This window comes from Melospiza georgiana, chromosome 4 (assembly GCF_028018845.1).
Source record: "Melospiza georgiana isolate bMelGeo1 chromosome 4, bMelGeo1.pri, whole genome shotgun sequence".
Lineage (NCBI taxonomy): Eukaryota > Metazoa > Chordata > Aves > Passeriformes > Passerellidae > Melospiza > Melospiza georgiana.
This window is the reverse complement of record NC_080433.1, coordinates 30,551,705-30,570,792: the sequence shown is the minus strand read 5'-3', so window position 1 is coordinate 30,570,792 and position 19,088 is coordinate 30,551,705. Positions and strand designations below refer to the sequence as shown.

The window sequence follows — 19,088 nt, the reverse complement described above, 5'->3', positions numbered from 1 at the left end:
CACACTGCCACCTCTTAATGTCTCAGGTGCACCCCTCCCCAATTACAGGCACTATGCAAGGGCAAGGCAAAGGCACCCAGGAGCAGCCAGGCTGGGATGGAGAGGAGGTAAGTGCAGAGCAGTGCTGCTGATCCCTTCCCAGCTCTTGAAACACATGTGAGCTCTCTCCAAGGGTAGTAACAGCAGTAGCCAAAAGCCTGAACTTTGCTTCCAGAAGGAATCAGCTGTTGAGCTGAGCAAATTGTGATGCTGTGCAGGGTGGGTGGAAGAAGGGAGGGAGGGAGGAAGGGAGGGAAGAAGGGAGAGAGGGAGGGAGAGCCAAGCCTGACACGGGCCAGAGCAGGAGGGGAGGCACTCACAAAGGCCTTGGAGGCAGGATGGAAAAGACAGTAATTACATAAGAGCACTTGGCGAGCATCTGGCTGGAGTCAGCTGGGCCCCGGCGGCCCTCCCTCCCTCCCTCCCTCCCTCTCTCCTGCGCTGCTAAGCAGGAGCAGCTGAGGATACGGGATACGGGGTTCGGGATACCGATAACCCAGCGCGGGACCCTGCCCAGGGGAGCGGAGGTAAGGGCTGCTCCGCTGCCCCGCCCGGCTTCTGGCGCTCTGGAACATCAGGGGCAGACGAGCGGGGAGCGTGGGGAAGGAAAGGCAGCTGTGGTGCAGGAGAAGCAGTCAGGAAGGGGAAGAGAAGCGGCTCTTCCTCTGGCTCTTGGTGCAAATGATCCCCCTTCACCCTGGAGGTTTGGTGAGGGAGGAGCTGCGAAGGGCGAGTGTCTGTGCGCGCGTGTGTGTGTGCAACAGGTCCACATGTGCCACAGGGGAGCTGAGCTGTACACAGGGGCTAGAGAGGAGAGAAAGCATCAATTTCCTTCCCCATACCTGTGGCAGAGTGGGGAAATAGGATGGATGCAGCCACTGAGGTAGAGACAGTCTTTGTCCCCCTACTTTGCCAGGGTTGTGATGGGTACAGGAAAAGGGAGGAAATGGAGGAGGAGGAAACAGCTGCTTTTGAGCAGGGATTGTTGCAGTATAATCTGGACAGTGCTTGCCTGGGCTGCCTCCAAGGCAAAGTGTGTGATGAGGGAGAGCGAAGATTGTTGGGCACACAAGGTGCCCTCAGGCTTGGACTGCACTTTAAAGCATGGCTGGCACAGGTTTCCTGGATAGAATTCTCAAAATCTCCTGTAAATGTAACAGCCCTGGCGAAATATTGCTGGTACACACTGTTCCCTTTGGGCAGTATTACCCTAGCAAAAGTGTCTTTACTGGCACAAACTGCTGCCCAGCTGGGCAATGCCACCAGAGCACATCTTTGTTTGCTGGCTCCTGGCAGGTCCCTGCTCAGCCCAGGTGAGGCATTAAACACAAAGTCCTGCTCACTCCCCACTGTGAGCTGTTCTTGCAATCAGAGGAGACACAGGCAAAGGCCCCAGCAGATGAGGTCCCCCATGAAGAACATCTGCTTGGCTGTGAGCAGCTCAGGAACGCAGATGGAAATGTGGGACGGAAATGAGGACAATGGCCTCCCTGTTACCTGTTTCCCTTAGAAAGGTGGAAGAGGCCAGGCATAAGGCCAAGAAGCCCAAGTGAGTAATGTCATGTTTGGAAATAAGCCAGGGAGGAAAACCTGAGAGAGGCAGTGCAGAAGCTTTGTCTTCCATATCAGGCTCCAAGTTTTCATGCACCCCAGAAATTCTTCTTGCCTTTAATAGTACTGTCAGCTGCCAAAATTCCCACCAGCAGCAGCCAGGAGTAGACAACACAAGTCATCACAAAACTCCTCTTCTGTCAGCTGGTAAGGCTCCATTAGCAGATGTATTGCCCTAAACTTCCTCCACCTCGTTTCCCAAAAGGGGAAACTGAGGCACAGGCAAACATGGGCAATTCGCAGTGGATTTCGTTGCACATCAGTGCTGGAGCCCGGTGAGGAGGTCGCACACTCAGCAGTGCATTTCTCCATCCTCTTCCTGCCCCAGCTGGAAGGCATGTTCACTCCATGTTCATTGAGCTCCAGGCTGACAGGCAGCCTGAGAATATCTCCAGGCCTCCCAGCCCCCATTCCTCCCTTCCCCCTCAGCTCACATTGCATATTTTCCCAGAGTTTTCCGCTTGCTTCTCCAGTGGTTCTGGGGTCCTGCCAAACGCCAGCCACTCTCTGGGAAGCGGGGCTTCCCATTCCTAAACCAAACAAATGGGAGAAGGGAAACAGGGAAAAAAAGTCCCAGCACACGTAGACATGCTCAAAACCTGATTCCCCTCAGAAACTTTGGAGCCTTCTGCAGCTCCTCTTGGAAATTGCAGGAGGCACAGTGCTGACTTGGCATTTCTGACCCCTGCAGAGCAGAGATATTGTCCACCCTTCCTTCTGCCTCCCAAAGATCTGTGTGTGCACACACCCCCCACCCCAAACATACCCAGGGTATAAATACCCAGGTTAGTTCTGGTGCAGGATAGAATCCTCCAATCCTCTTCCCAACAGACTCTGCAGTGTGAGAAAAATCTCTCATCTCTCCCACCCTGCATTCTTCTCCCCTCCAAAATGCCCTTCATTCCAATGTTCTGGTGCATCCACATTGTGCTTACCCCAAAGGCACAAGCTTGTCAGCTTGGCGCCAAGCTGGGGACAATGGTCACAGCCAGGGTTTGTTTCCAGATCCCCAGTTTTGCTGGCAGGCAGCTCCCAGCAGCCAGGCTCTGCTTCAGAGCAGGCACACCCCTCCCATCCAAAAAGCTCAGCCTGGGACCTAACCAGGGGACATGACCGAGGGATGACACGTGCTGGAGCACAAGGCTTGGGGCTCTGCCCAGGCAGAGGGGATGACCAGAGAGGGAAAAAACTGATGCCTCTCCCAGTTGGCAGCTGCTCCTGCTAGAAATATCATGCCTAGGGCAAGAGGCCACAGTGATGTGCAGAAAAAACAATGCAGGAGAGAATGAAAGATGAAGTCTGGGGACCATGAGTGGGTCAGGCACAGCTGGGGAGAGAGCATGGCCAAGCATGGCCCTGGGACAAGGGACTAGCACAAAGGACTGAGGGCAGAATTCTGCAGCACCCTGCCTGAAGGAAAGTGTCTCTCTTGCACCACTGCACCTTACCTTGTCCATCCTGAGATGCCAAGGGTGGGACACTGCCCTGCTGCTGCCCTACCCTCGCACAGGGCACAGTCTGTGCTGCCTGCTTTTTTTGCTGGCTGGAAGTGAAAAGGCAGAGAATAAAACCAAACCAACATCGTGTGCAAGGAAAAGGCGCTTCCTAGGAAAGAGTTAAAAAGACGCTGAAACCCAAGCCGGTTTGGGATGGAGAGCACCCAAAAGCCAGGGAGGGAGCAGGCGGGAGAGGAGAGGGGAGGGAGCCGGTCCAAGCCCGGCTTGCGCGCCCGGCCAGCGCTGAGCAGCGCCTGTGCCAAGAGCCGGCTTCCTTAAAGCCACGGCTCGGGGGCCTGCCCCGCAGGCACAGGGGAGCCGGCGAGCCGGGGCTGGGCCGCGGAGCGGGGACCCTGCGGCCCGCGGGGTGAGCACTGCGCGGCGCCGGGGCAGGCAGCACCATGAGGGCACAGGCCGCCACAGGGGCTTTCTCCGCTGCTTGGCGGGCCTGTCTTTCGTAAGCACACTCTCTGCGAGCTGCGGAGCTTCACGTCCTTCACCCTCGGCAGCGAGGCAGCTCCCCTCGGGCCCGCCCGAAGGCTGCGTGGGGCCGGCCGGCCCCTCGGGAAGGTGCTGGGCTTTGCCTGGGAACCCGCTGGGAGGGGACCGAGCCGCCGGCGGGTGGGATTCGGTGGGGAAAGGAGGGGGCTGGAGTTAGGTTCCCAGCCCACAGGGGAAGAGGCATCTCTGCTGGGACATGGGGATTTTGGAGTTAGATTCCTATAAAGAGCTGGTATGCAGTGATAGGAGGGCTGGAGAATTTTTTACAGTGATTCCCACAGATTGAGCAGCCTACCAGAGCATGCTTTTGCTAAAGAGCTGTTGAGGTTCGACTCAATGACCCTAGAGGTCTTTTTCAATCTTAACAGTTCTATGATTCTGTCTCCTTCCTCTATCTCAGCCTGGGGATTGCATATTCTAGTGGCTTTAATGGTTTGCCTAGTCAGCACCAAGCCTTCTCCCAGGGTCAGCACCAAGTCTCCCCTGGCCTGGGCAGAAGGGTGTGGGGCATCCTCATGGGCCATGCGGTTGCTGCTCCGATTGCAGCCTTGACCAAGCCTGTAAGCTCCCTCCACAGGACAATGCCATTTCATCCCACCCCAGCTCCAGTCACAGAAAGATGTTTTATCATGATCTCTGTTCCATCCCCTATGTCCTCTCCCTTCTTTATACCTCACTCTTGGCACTTCCTCGTATTTTCCCAGGTCACCATGGACATAACCTACCTGCGCACATCCCTGACCTTCCTTTTTCTCCCTCTTGTTGTGTTTGGGGCACCCGCTGATGAACCCAACCTCACAGAACCAGGCCCTGGTGCTTGCAAGCGCTGTTGTGACTCACTGGACTCTTCCACAGATACCCCAGCAGTCCCTCCCAGCCACCACCACTTTCCCTACCCAGTGCCAGAGGTCCGTCCTTACATCAACATCACCATTCTGAAGGGTAAGTCTTTGCCCCAGGATGCCAAGGCTGGCTCATGGACTGATGGCATTGCAGTGGAGGTGACAGCTGGATTGCTGTCCAGAGACCACCAGGAGCCATCCTGGAGGATGAGTGACCACACACACTGTGCCCAGGGTTTAGGTGTTTTGTGCTGTGATGAGGAGTAGCCTTGGGGGATAGAAGTCAGTGCTATCTCTGCTGTGATCTCAGGATGTGCCTGCTGCTAATTCTTCCTCTTTGCTGACACAGGACAGCCTATTGCCAAGCTGGGAGGACACATTCCTTGTCTCAGACTTAGAGTCCTGTAGTGCCTGAGGGAAGGAACACTCCTTATCAACTGCAAAATAAGCGTGTTTGAAGGGCATTGGCACCCAGGGAGGTTGTGGGGAAACCTTCTCCAGCTCCGTAAGTCATGTGCATTTGGGACCGTGAGGAGGGCAAAGGGAAACAGCAATTATTTGCAAGCACCTCCAGGTTAAACTTGCTGTGACCCCCAGCTCATTCCACCCTGCAGTGGCTGGCTTGGCTAATGGGAAAGGGTTCCCTATTTTAGATCAGCTCCTCCCTTCAGGACTCCCCTTTTAGCCTTTGCTGTGGGCAAAAGCCTGTTCCCAGCTGGGTGCTGCCACATGCTTCTTGTAGCTCTGTGGTTTTTCTGGGTTAACTGGGCGGATGCTCTCCCTTCCCTGCCCTGCCTGGAAGTAGCTGTAATCCATCAAAGCTCAGAAGGGCAGATAGAGGCCTAGACTGGAGTGGGGTGTCATAGGGGGACCTTCAATACCATGCAGGGAATGGAGAGGAGGAAAAGAACAAGATACAGATTTTGAATGCTGTCACTTAGAGCTGGAGGCTGCTCTGAGTCCCATTTCTTCTCTGTATACACAAAGTACATTCTGGTGCTGGTCTTTCTATGTATTGATGACTGCCCAAGTGTGTAATGGGCGGTGCACACACTCCACATTAGAATTGCAGTATTAGTTATACAAGATGCTCAAAGCATGCCAGTATTGTGAAAGCATCATCTCTCTAAGCTGCAGTGCTCCATCTACCCAGTCCAGCTTGGATCTTTTCCCTCTGACCCACCCTATTGTGCCTCCCTAATCATATTCCCCCACAGGTGTTAGCAGTTCCTCCCCTCCTGCAGCCTACAGCCAGACCAGTGTGCATCCTCTGTGGATAATTGGGTCATAGGAGAGGTGCATGGGAGGTAAGGCTGTGCTGGAGGTAAAGGAGTATGGGAGAGGAAGAAGAGGCCAAGAGCCCCAGCAGTACTTTGGGCTGCTGGGCTCCCTCTGAGGCTGAAGTCTCCTAGGGAGACATCCTGGTGCCTCCAGCAGAGCCACATCATTTGGTGAGCAGGGGATTCATTGGGGAAGAGACTCCCGTCACTCCCAGAGTTCTGGTAGCTGCTTTCCCATGAAGAGCAGTGGTATTGTCACCCTCAGAAGTGTTCCTTTTTCTGGAATTGCCCCATTCTTGTGCAATCCTCTTCCTCCTCATTAGGCTTTCTCACTGCCGCTTCCACATCTTCTGGTATCACACAGGAGCTGTGTCCTCTGCTTCCTCCTGTAGGAGAGAAAGGAGACCGGGGAGAGCCTGGGATGCCAGGGAAGTGGGGCAAAGAAGGACCGCGAGGCGAGCGGGGTGCCCAGGGCCAGAAGGGCAGCAAGGGACAGATGGGCACGGCGGGAGACCCCTGCAAGCATCAGTACGCTGCGTTCTCCGTGGGCCGCAAGAAAGCGCTGCACAGCAGCGAGGGCTTCCAGGTCCTCATCTTTGACACCGTCTTCGTCAACCTCTACAGCCACTTCGACATGTTCAATGGCAAGTTCTACTGCTCAGTGGGTGGACTTTACTATTTCAGCCTCAATGTCCACACCTGGAACTTCAAGGAGACCTACATGCACATCATGCACAACGAAGAGGAGGCTGTCATCCTGTATGCCCAACCCAGCGACCGCAGCATCATGCAGAGCCAGAGCCTCATGCTGGAGCTCCAGGAAAATGATGAGATCTGGGTGAGGCTCTACAAGCGGGAGCGGGAGAATGCCATTTACAGTGATGATGTTGATGTGTACATCACCTTCAGCGGGTATTTGGTCAAGCCCAGCATTGAATAACTCCTCTTCCTTAGGGCTCTTTGGCCTTTTCCTTATTCCTCCCTCTTCCTTTCTCTCTCTCTCTCTCTTTCTCTCTTTACTGCCCGTAACCACTGCAAATCACTTGGAAATGGGCCTGTCAAATCTCAGGCACTGAGTGTGAAACTTGCCACACTGGTTCCCACCTCACGCTCTCTTGTAGCCAGACCTGTATCTGTCCACTTTACATCATGGCACTACCGCCTCTTGCCCCTCACCTCATAACCCCAACTTAGGTTATTGGCTTCTTCTCCATCTGCCAGCAAGCTGCCTCTGGCATTTAGGGTTCTAGAGTAAGAGGAAGCCAAAATGCTGCTCCTGGGCCTGTATCCCTCCTTGGGGCTTCATACACAAAGGACTCCTGTGGAAAGGGCTAGAAAGTCCCCACTGCTGAGGTACGTCCTGGCTCCTCTCCATCCCAACTAGACAGCAGTTTTGCAGCCTGAAACAAGGTCTTGATGTCACCTCTGATATCTGTAGTCTGGAGAGCAGACTGAGGTCTGATGGTCTCCTGTACCACAAGGAAGATGTAGGAGCACTGGGAGAGGATATTGTCTTTTCAAAAGGAGAACACTTGGCCTTCTAAACTGGCTTTCCACAGACACTCTTCTGTGTCTCAGACTCCAGGCTGGCCATCAAACCTAGACCTGGTGGGATTGTCCTCCTCTGTGCCAGCTCTAGCTCTCCAAAGGGATGAAGGGCCAGACACCTGGCCAGACCCTTCATGGGCATCTGCCCATGATTCAGTAGAGACAGCCATTCTGTTTCCACTAGGGATCAGGAGTACAGAAAGAGAGACAGAGAGAGAAAACCTTGAAAACCCCTCCCACACCTCCCCTGGGGTGCTACTCAGTCTTGGCTTATCAGCTATGAGAAGCTAGTCCAGAAAGGGAACCCAAATCTGCTCTCCTTTGGCAGAGGTGCCATTTCATTGTCCTCCTGAAGGTAGTTCTCCCACACTGGTATTGAAGGACCACTGTTTCAGGGCCTGGGCTTGAGGCTGTAGGGGCAATTGCAGTTCAATCCATTCCAAACGTGGACAAGCTGCCTTGTCTTTGCCTCTGTGATGGAACAGAGATGGAGGTGAGACAACAGCACCTTGTCCAAGGGTTAAAAGCTTCCCTGCCATATGCTCTATGCCCTTTTCTGGCAATCTCATCAGAGTAAGTGAGGAAAACACGTGGCTAAACAAACCCTCGCTCTTTTTGTCAGTTTGGAGATGTTGCAGTGAGAAAGGAATGCCAGTGGTAGGGTTTTCTAGTACTATTTATATTGGTCTCACACTGCTCCCACTGGCATCCCGCTGGTGGGGATGCTGCAGTCCTGGGGGAGCAGGTGAGGCTGGCTCAGCACTTTAGGAAACCTACTTCCACATGTGATGCTCCCATAAACAGCAGAGCCAGGACTTGTCTCCTTTTTAAGTCTCAGGACAGGACAAGCAGGAGAGACAGATATTTCTCCTCTGCTCATCACTGGTCATGAAATCCTTGGACTTACCCAGGTTCTGCTGTCTCTCTGCCATGGTCTCTGCCTATAGCACCTGGGAGTTCCAGGGCTCTCCCAAAAGAAATGTGCATCATTGTACAAGATTATGTCTGGTACACCCAGCCCGGGATAGCAAGGAACAGGGACCAAGGGTGAAATATTAAAACTGACTTTGAAAAAATTGCAGGGCATTTTCTCTCTTATCCTGTTTGCTTACTCTCCATGCTTTTCTAAGGAAGCTGCACAGACTGCAGTGAGTTTCAGGAACTTGGCTCTGGATCCTCCCCACCACTGTCAGTGAGGCAATGGGTATAAAAACAAAGTTTCACTAAGGCAAGGCTGATTTTTTCACAGGGAAACATGTGATGAAGGGATCATGGAAACTAAAGGAGACTGTGGGCTTCTTCCTCTCCCTTAGCAGGTCAAGTGTGTGGAATTGATCAGAGACAGGATTTCAGATAGCCGAGGAAGCAGAAAGCTGGAAGTGATGCTCGGGACTGAATCCCTTTCTCTCCCTCAACAGGCTGCAAATCCAAAGATAGTCAATTTACAGTGCCCCATGCCTCCCTGAGGAGAAGCAAGCCTCTCTATCACTGAATATCTCCATAAACAAGCTTCCTTCTTTCTCCTTTCCTATTTGGTGATTGAATGCTGGTGACAGGTCTCCTGTGCTATGCATGAGCAGCCAGAGGGTGCCTGATGCACTTGAGAGAGCAGGGCAGGGGGACCAAAGGGTGTGTTTAACAGGCTTCTGGTGCTAAACAAGATGGCATTCCCTTGGTGCTAAATCAGATTTCAGGAGTATTGGGTGCTTTCTGGAAAGTGTAGTAGGCTGAGTTGTGATGTACTCTGGAATTAATGGTGCTTTATGTAACAAAACCAAACAAACTCCAAGAACTTTTGTATATATATATTTTTTCAGTGGTATTAAACTTTTTTCCTTGGTTGTTTTGCACTTAAATCTGTTTTTCTCTCCCAACCTATTCCTTCTAGCACTGGTTATTGCTGAATGATGTGATGGAAAAGACACTGGCCTGAAATTGACAGGTACAGAGTTTAACTCAGCTCTGAAACTTCCCTGGGTAATGCTTGGCAATCTTGTGTCTGTTTACTTTGCAAGGAACTATTACCTTAAAATATTAACTGCTTGAACACTTCTAATTATGACAACCCTCTCCCTTTTGCTGGAAAAGCTTTCAGCAAATTCAGAAAAGGATTCTTTGGAGATCACCAAAAAACTCCCAGGACAATACGATGAGTTGTAGGACTAGGCTTCAACTACTTATTTATATGGAGGAAGGCTGGGTTAATGTTGGAGTTCTCTTAAAGGAGATCAGATCCCTTTATCTTATGAATTTTTTAGCACATTTTTCTATCAAGTATTTGGTAAGCACTATTTTCCCTATGGCATTTCTCTTTTCTCTGCCAAGAGCTGAAGGCCAGGAAGCAGAGTGTAGGAGGGACAGTAAACTGTTGACTGGACACTTATGCTTCCTAATATTGGAATGAGTGGGAGTTCCAGAGTTAAGCTGGAATGCTTATTTGGAAGATCTGTGTGTGATGAGAAAGGCCTGAGGTTCAGGTCAGGGGTGGAAGGACAAGTGGCAATTGCTCATAAAGTTGAGGGAGAAGGGAAGACGTGAGCAGGGCCTGGAGATTGGGGCTTGAGTGAAAGATCTGGAAGGATAGAATCCTAAGGACAGGGAGGACTTTTTGGGGACCTTTTGGGGTCTCAGTCCAAGTCAAAGAGGTATGTGGGGTTCTGTTTATCATCTTTGGACTGAGGGGACTCCTGCTGAGGTAGAAGGACAGGCAAAAGAACAAGATGAGGTGCCCATATAGGACCTTCTGTTTTGAGTTTAATTTGCCTTCACATAGTTTCTCCTGTGGTTTGATGTGTACCAGACACTTCATTTGGCAAAGGGTGGAATACATAATCATACACATCCCTACAGGCCTCTTTGGTCCTGTGACAGACCCAGAGCAAGGGCTATATATATCCTAGTAAATGCAATGCTCTGTCAGGTCAGAGCCCAGCCCTCTTCCCATTTTTTATTTACTTCTGAGGAAGCAGATAAAAATGCATCCTCAGGAAGTGTAGTGGTTGTGTTTGTGCGTGTTCCTGTTCCTTGAGGTGAGATGCTGGCAGATTGGAAGTGACTTTGTCACACTTACAAAAGGTGAGGAAAGGAGAGAGGGAGGGAGGGAGGACAGGAAATGTGCAGTCAGATCTACAAGAAAAGTTTTCTATGATTCAACCTTTCAGCCTGGCCCCTGAAGAGTCTCCTCAGCCAAATCCCTTGGGGTAAGATGCATGGTGACAGGCAGGGTCTGTAGCTGGTGCCACCCATCACACCATGAATGCCTGACCAGGGAGTTGCTGCAGGTGGGGCTCAGATCAGGCAAGGGGAACCCTGCAATGCTTTGAAGAAACAAGGTCTAGAATGGGGCAGAACAGCCCTGCTGGCCTGCCAGTGAGTGCACCCATGCCTAGAAGGCCATGAGACTGTTCATTCATTCATTCATTCATTCATTCATTCATTCATTCACCCCAGGTCTGTGGTTTTTTCCATGCAATGGAGCTGCCCTGTGGAATGTAATTCAGGGGTTGGTGACAGCCAGAATCTCTCTCCTGGACAAGCAAGTTCCCTGGGATGCACAGCTACAGCACTACCCCTGGAGCTGTGCCTCTATTTTCCCCTGAAGGAGTGATCTCAGCTCTGCTGCAAAAGGCTCTGTGGACATGTCTGAAGTTTGTTCAAGGCATCTATCACAGGCTTGTCCCTGAAAACTGCCTTCCTGCAGGTCTCTGGTCTTGCAGGTAGGAAAGGAAGGGAGCGGGAGAAAGGAGGTGGAGTGCAGGACATGGAGCTGTCCCTGTGAAAGGAAGCACATGCCAGGGACAAGTCAGGAGCAGCTGAAGGCCCTGCAATAGCTCTTTGCCCTGTGGTAGCTGTGGGAAAGGGGAAGAGAGAAGCAGGACAAGAAAAGTATGAAGGAGGCCCTTGACCCTGCAGGTGGGCACAGGCGGATGTGCCTGCACCCAAAGCACCAGGGAGAGCAGGGACAGAAGAAAAGACCTGGTTCCACATCCCTTCAGAGCCTTTGTCACAGGAGGGGCAGTCACAGGAAGAGTCTCTGGCCTTGCCTCAGCTGCCAGCTATTGTGCAAGATCTGCCCCACATCAGTGCACTATTCAGGGGCTGCCACACTGCACTGGAGCAAGTTTCCCCTCTGCTGCAGCCTGCTGTCGTTCCTCCTCTCCCAAACCTCCCAGACAGCCTGCTTCACTCACACCCCAGCCTTGTTCATCTCCCAGGGCCCAGAGAGGGAGAGGGGGTGAAGCAACACCCCAGCCAGCATCACCCAGTGCCACAAGCAGAGCTGCCACCTCCCTCCATCTAGCACACTGCAGCCAGGCACCAGCAGTGGATTCAGTCTGCCCAGATCTCCTTTCTCTCACCTTCCCTTTCCCACTGCTGGCTGGGAGCTCCCACAGGATTTAGAGGGCTGGACGTGGACCCTCCTCAAGGCTATGTGGACGGTGGGGCACAGCTGCATTTGAGGGCAGTGTGAAATGCACGCTGCCTCGTGTGGTGTGGCCCTTCTCTGACCACAGTGGCAAGGCAGGCCCTGGCCCAGTCATGCCAGGCTTCAGGGGCCAGCTCAATGCACGCTCTGCTGTGACACCCACGCATGCCAACACCCATACCAACCTCGCATGGACACCTCTCACCTTCCTGACAACGGAAACTGGTTGCCCTTTGCGAGCCTGGCTCACTCTGAAGATGCTATCAGGAGGTGGGCAGAGGGTGCTGAGGCTCCAGGCCTCTTTGGTACAAGCACAGCTCCCTCAACTAATGAAATACCTTCTCCTTCACCCACGAGATCTCTGTGATCTCGTGCCTTGCAGTTACACCACACTGAGGGCCAGGGCAGGAGGTTTAAATCAAAGGCTTCCGACAGTTTCTCGTTCCACAGACCATCCAGTCTCCTGGGTTTATGTCACTTAACTCACAAATGACCTGTGGATTATTGCAAAACTTCACACTTTCCCCAGTGTCTCTTTGCAACAGGTAAAATGGGAGGGAGTAGGATGTAGAGCTCTCAGCTTGGACAAGCTGAGGATTAGGGAACTCCCCATCTACCTGGGCAGGTTGTAAATGGAGCCCTGGGTGAGGGGGAGGCAGGAATCTGTGTTTTATCTTGATCCATTTTAACACACTTGCACCCGTTGCCAGTGTGGGTGAGGATGGAGAAGTGCAGAGGTGCCTCCACTGCTGGTGTGAGCTGCAGTGCACCCCTAAGGGGGCAGATGTGCCCAAGCCTCACAGGTGCTGCTGAGGGCAGATGCAATGCTTCAAAGTAGCCAGAGGAAGAAATGGTCCACGGAGAAGAAGGAAGACAATAGGTCTCTTGTCAAACTGACCCACATCCTGCAGGCATCATTTTCGCTGTTCTGATCCCCTGCTCTGGAGCCCTGATCACCTTCCAGGTGTTTGACACAACAGTGCCCTAGAGCAAGCATCTTCTATGGGAAGCCTGAAGGTCACAGCATTCTGTTTGCCCCACACATGCTTTTCTGGGTTTGTGGCATTCTCACATTCACCCCTACAGACACTCTTTTTCTCCCCACATGTCCTCAGTTCTTTCCCTGAAATAGTGGAATGGGGCAGATCACTAGAAAGCACATTCCAGGCAACAAAGCCCTGTCACCTGCAGCCACAGCCGGCAATCCAGCAGATCTTTGGGGCCAAGGGTCCACAGGATTACTATTCCACACACAATCCAAAACACCTCTCAAGCCCTTGCTTTGCCCCAACTCCCACTTTTCTATGTGTGGTGCGCTGGTGGCATTGTTTTAGTCTAAGAGAATTTCACAGGCTCTGACAGCTGTACCACATGATTTTAGTTTTTTTTAAAAATTTGATTTGTTCATTATATGGCAGATACTGAAGACTCCCCTGACCCTCAGACAAACTTCCTTCTCCCCCCTCATCCCCAGTCCTGCCAGCTGTGGAGGCAGAGCATCTGAGCCTTCAGCTCAATGGGTAGAGCAGGCAGGGGCAGTGGTGAGCTGGCTCAGCCCACGACTCTCTTGTCCTGCAGGATGGCAACCTGAGCCCGAAGGAAATGGAGAGAATGGAGAGAGGATGAATGCACAGCCTTCTCTTTGCTACAGATCTTTTTTTTTTTTTTTCCACTCCTCCTCCTCCTTTACATTCCTGTGCCAGTCTCCCTCACCATTTCAAAGCCCTGTGCAGAGAGCTCTCGGAGCACAAAGAGCAGGGGAGCAGTGGGAGGGCAGGTGAGGACAGAGAAGGCGAGAGGAAAAGGTCAGTGACGACAGCCCAGAGCGATGGCTCTCGGCTGAGCTGCGGTTTGTCCGTGGTGCACGACTGCTGCTCGGCAGCACTTCACACATCTGGGGACCACAGCTCCTTCCACCGCCCACGCTCCTCCCTCCCCCAGCACGGGGGCTGAGGCAGGGGAGGGGGAAGGAGGGAGAGGTGCTGCACCAGCCTGCCTGCATCATTTCCAAGACCAAAAGGATAAAAACCCTGGGCAGTCCTTTCCATCAGCCACCTTCCCTCTGAACACTGAGCATTTCTGATGAAGGAACCTGCTGCCTGCAAAGAGGGTGGAAAAAGTAGCAAGAAAGGGGGGGGGGGATCTTTTGTGGTGCACAGAAGGTCAGCACTGGAGAAATGTAGTGACACTTTTGTCCTTAAAATATAAAAGCAACAGTTCATGTTTCCTATTAGAATGAAAGCCTCACCTGTGTGGGCTGTGGCTAAGGGAAGGGACTGTGGTGTCTGTGGACGCGTGCTGTCCTTGGCCTGTTTCCAGGGTAAGCATTCAAGTGGAGCCAAGTGCTTGATGCCCCCCATGCTTCCCCCTGGGCCTGAACTGTGCTCTCTGTGTGTTTGTGTGCACAAATGTGTGCTCAGGTGCAGGCACAGGGCAGTGCCCCCACGGACCTTCCCTGCAGCCTGCTCCAACTGCAGGGCACAGCACCTGCCTAAAATAGCCCTCCCAGCCCTGTGCAATTGCTCTTTGCAGCTGCAGGGAGAGGGAGGGTGAAATTCTGAACTGCTTCATGCTCTGTGCCCTTTCCTGCCTCTCATGTGGGAGCTACCAGAGCAACAGGGAACAGTGATGCACAAAATGACATTTCCCCCTGCCCAAGCACGTCAGTCAGGAAGAGAAGAGGAGGAAAGTGTAACCCTGCTTGTCTTTCTCTCAGTGAACTAAGTCCCATTTTCCCTGAGACATATACATCCCATTTCCCAAAGCCTGTGGAGCAGATGAGGTGAGCTTCAGCTTGGGCTTTCTGTTATGGCAACAAACTTGACAGGTACCACACGGACAGGGCTCTGGGTTGGATCTCTCAAGGACCATCTACAGGTTCCTTAGAGACCACAGTGAGGAAAACAGTAGTGTCCACAGAGCTTGTTTTCCCTCCAAGTGGTGGTCTTGCAATGTTCACTAGGATCTTGTTAGTAGTCTCCAGTAACATACAGCCTTACCTACCCATAGGCACAAAATAATCTTTTTGATTGCGTGCAGCCTCATGGGGCCAGAGCCACTCTGCTGCAGGCAGTTCACCTCACAGGAGGGCTCCATAGGAGGAAAATGCTCAGAGGAGCAGTCCCAGAGGTAAAACCCTGGCAGAGGTGTGCTCTCAGGGGGGCTGGGGGGCTCGGTTCTGAGCTGTTTCACAAGGTAGTGGTACATCCCTTGAGGGAGTGAAATGCCCTCAAGTCCTTGGGTCAGGTGGTTCACCTGAGCACCACCCTTCCCCTCCACTCCTTACACCCAAGTACACTGGCCCTTCTCAGCAGACCTTCTGCCTCCCAAGGTGGGGAGCAGCAACATTGGAGGGCAAATGGGGGCAGAGCCGAACCCAGGAAACCACAGAGCAGAGGGAAAATAGCACTTCAGGCTGAGCCCAGGGGAGAAAGAGGAATGCAGTTCCTGAGCAGTGAGCTGTAAGGAGACAGGAAGCTGCCTCCAAACAAGTAATTTCTGTTCAGGCATTTTAATGACATGAAAGTTAATAATTACTGCAGTCACAAATCAGTAACCCCCAGAAGGGCTTAAGGGGGAGTAGGAGGTTGGTCCTTGGATAAGCATGACATCACCAACCATATTTTAAAACAAAATCAACAATCTAATTAACTCCCTTTCTAGAAGCTGCTCAGGCAGAGAGATGAAGAAAACGGAGGAGCAAGGAGAGCTCTGAGCAGAATGGGGGTGGTGGCTGTAATGATTTTTTTCCTCTGGAGAAGGAAGGGAAATGTGATTAAACTGGAAGCAAGCCTTGATAATCAAAATACCTGAGGGTTTATTCTCAAAAATCTCCTTACTGTATTGTGTCTTGCCTTCAAGCAATTCTGAATGTACAATAAATCCCTAAATTCTTCTCAATTTATTAGGTCTGGAAGCTGTCATTGCTTCATATTAGGCTTGTCAAGTATTTGTACCCTCTAACTTTAAACAGAGAGAGATGTAACACATTGACAGGCTGAAAAACAGAGCAGGGCTTTATCTCTCCAAGACTGCCCAGGTAATAAGGTAATGATTTCCCTCAAGGACAAGAGCAGCCACTGACGCTGAATAGGAAATCAGCCAGCATTCAGCTCATTACCTTGCTTGGGCATACACTTGGTGTAAGGCTGTTCTCTGTGTCCTGTGCTGCCTTCCTGTGGAACATGTCACTTGTACAGGTAATCCATCTTCAATACAGGTCTGTGAGCAAGTTCTGTAGGCAGTCTAGCCATGCATCTTCAGTATTCAGTGCCAGGAGAACCCTCAGGGATTTGCAGAGGCATGTTTAAATACTGTAAGTCAATAACGGCCGCACAGACCGGGGCAGTGCACACCTGGGTGTGATGCAAGAGCCTGGTCTGTGAGTCTGTTTTTGAAGAAGATGGGAAGGTGTCATTTATGTCTCTTTCTCTGCTGTGGAAATTGAGACTCAGAGAGGATGTGAGAGCTGTGCACACACGATCATAGTCCCCTGGGTACACACCTTCCTTCCAGTTCCCACTGCTAAATTTTCCATCACAGCGTGCCCAGAATAAGACCATCTGCATACAGAGGCACCATGATTAAGCTGACATAGGTCACTTGCCACTCTGCTGTGGCTCAAATGCCTGCTGGGCCTCAGACACCATGTCCCCAGGCTCAGACAAGGGTGTAGGCAGTGGTCTTCCTTCATGTGGCTGAGCCAGGCCCAGGGTGACAGCCCAGGTCTTCCTTGAGAGTCTCTAGGGAGGAACTCTGGGTCTGAACAGCCCTTGTGGCACCCCGAGCACTCATCAGGGAGACAGACATCCCCTCCTAGGAGCTCTCTTAAAGCTTGGCTCTGCTGCTGGCTCCAGCCCCTCCAGCCAGTCCCGACACTGTCTAGTTCAGCCCAAACATAGTGAGGAGCCAGGGCTCAGGTCCCAAGCAGGAGCATCTTGTGACTGTCCCATGCTCCTCCTCATGAGATCATAGCAGTGTGTTCACAGCCAGGCAGGCTAAGAGTGAAAGTGCTTGAAAGTAGCATGCTCTCCCTCCCACCCTTTTCCCCCACTTCTCTAGGGCTGTGACCATCACTGTCAAGGAGTGAAAGTGAACACCTCCTCCATCACCTCCCACCTCTGACCTTCGACTTGCCTTGAGTGAAGGTGCCTGTGAATGCCTCAGCCTCCTACCACTTTTGTCCACGTTCTTCTATAGCCTACAGGGCTACAGAAGGGCTGTCCCTACTTTTGAGCATTTTGTGTATTCATGTGTATATTTCATGTCTACTGCCTTTATCAGGCATGTCTACCAGGTAACTCTGTAGGGCAGAATTTGGAAGGAAAAAATGCAGGAATATCATCTGCCCTATAGGTAGGCTTAGCACTTGCTGCCCAGCATTGTTACTCCATTGTGGTACCCGATTCCAGATCTTAAACTCTATTGCTTAAATGCCTCTCCACTTAAACACAGCGATGGAGATTACCTGAGGGCAGTGTTTAGCCTGTAGCAGCAATATCTCTAGGAATCATGGAGCAGGAGGGAAAAAATCTCTCTCACATCAGCCCAAGTTTGCTGTTTTGATACAAAGGAAAACCTCTTACAGGCTTGTAATGTGAACAAATTCAACAAAGACCTCACTTATACACTGAGCAGTGGTTTCCCACAAGGCCATTTTTACAGACATTTTTCGGAGTAGAACCACAGTTTAAGGGGAAAATTACTGCCGATGTAGAACAACAGCGTAGTTTTGAGAAGCGCACGCATACGATTGGCAGGAAATTCAATGCAAAGGTTATAGTTAAAACAACATTATTTGGAAAGTACCAGAAATAACTTGCAGAGCTTCTAGAGACCTTCACTGTATGCTGTCAAGCGGCGAACTTCAGTGGCCATCGGGCATCTCTGCCCTCCTGCCTTCACCTCCTGCTGGTTCTGTGCCCTTTCCACTGCTCCACTCCAGAGGGCCTTGGGGACAGGACACCGAGATGGATCTGCTGAGCCCTCCACTGAGCTCACCCCGGTGAGCTGGGCAGTTTGCAAGGCACCCCAGTTAACCTGGCACTCTGGTCCCACTGAGAGCCAGCAAAGGGAAGGGGTGTCCCCAGCCTAACAAACAGGATGAGCTGATGATTTGTGGGGTAATTTGACACCACACAATGCTTTTGCCCTTCATGCCTCTTCTATGTCTGCTCCCCCATTCACCTTTGCCATTTTGCAGAGACTCTCAGTGGACACACAACTGAAAATGAGCAGTTTCAGCAGCACTCCTCTTCTCTAATGAAAGCAATGTGAGGGCAAAAAGTCTTGTGCATAAGTACGTGCCTCAGTCTTGAGTATTTTTAAAACTTATGTTGCCCCTGAAACGAATCTGTACCAAACAACACCTTTAACCAAACCTCCATCATCACACTTTTACCTGCTACTTTAACACTGAGCAACAACACTGACTGCAGAGTTTACCTATCTCAGCCACCATTATGGGGACAGGAAGGTAAAGCCAAGAACACCTCTTTGTGTTGCTGACAGTGTGGTTTTGTTTGGCTTCTCACATTACAGAATGGCGCAATTCCTAACAATATCAGTGTGAAGGAGATAACAAGCAACACATTCTCAGTAGCACAGCATCTTGGGCAATCAAGTTCAAAACCTGTGCTGACAGCAAGCAAAATTCACATGTGCCAGGTGGGGTCTGGACATAATGCCATTATCATGTCTCTGGAGGAAACCCTCTAATTTATGCCACATGGTCATTGCTTCATACATTTTAAACTGTGTTTCCAAGGAAAATATGCTGAGGAAGTTTTTGCCTCCACAGAGGTTGAGGTTTGGTTGTAGCTGATCGATGGGATCATTCCCCCTCCCTTCACAGTTTTGGAAAAGTCAATCGATTCCAGTTGCCCTTGACAAAGAAGTAAATCCCTTATTGAGCAAGGGTATCTTGATAGAGGAGTGCTGTTTTCCACTGGGACCCTCCATGGGAAGGTCTTCAATGTGACATCAGTCCTTACTAGACAGCAGAAAATCTGCACAAGAACCTATCATAGAGAAACAGATCTCGAAAAACACAGCCTTCAGAGAGGCAGCTGATCGCACAAATCCTTGTTTCCAGTTGCATCAGCCACCCATCCCCTATAGGGGGTGACTACATGTTAAATTTTCCTCTTCTACTATTTCAGGTGCCATAGTGCACAATCAACCTCATAGGATTTTTATGCATATATTAAAAAAAAAAAAAGGAAAAAAAGGGAATCAGTGGAGGTTTTTTCCTTGATAAGCTGAACAATAAAAAACCTGTGCTATGTGCATTTGCTTTTCCAAAGTGATCTCTGGTCTTAAGGAACGTGTAGGTTTCTCTAGCCTG

At 51.3% G+C, this 19,088-nt stretch overlaps 1 protein-coding gene across 1 annotated transcript; it reads left to right on the top strand.

Annotated features, from left to right (window-relative positions):
- Positions 1 to 4,357: 4,357 nt before the first annotated feature.
- Positions 4,358 to 9,164, top strand: C1QTNF6 (C1q and TNF related 6). Its single transcript, XM_058022809.1, has 2 exons — positions 4,358 to 4,589; positions 6,162 to 9,164. Exons 1-2 carry the CDS (start codon positions 4,358 to 4,360, stop codon positions 6,707 to 6,709), a joined length of 780 nt encoding a protein of 259 aa, XP_057878792.1. The 3' UTR covers positions 6,710 to 9,164.
- The last annotated feature ends 9,924 nt before the right edge of the window (positions 9,165 to 19,088 follow it).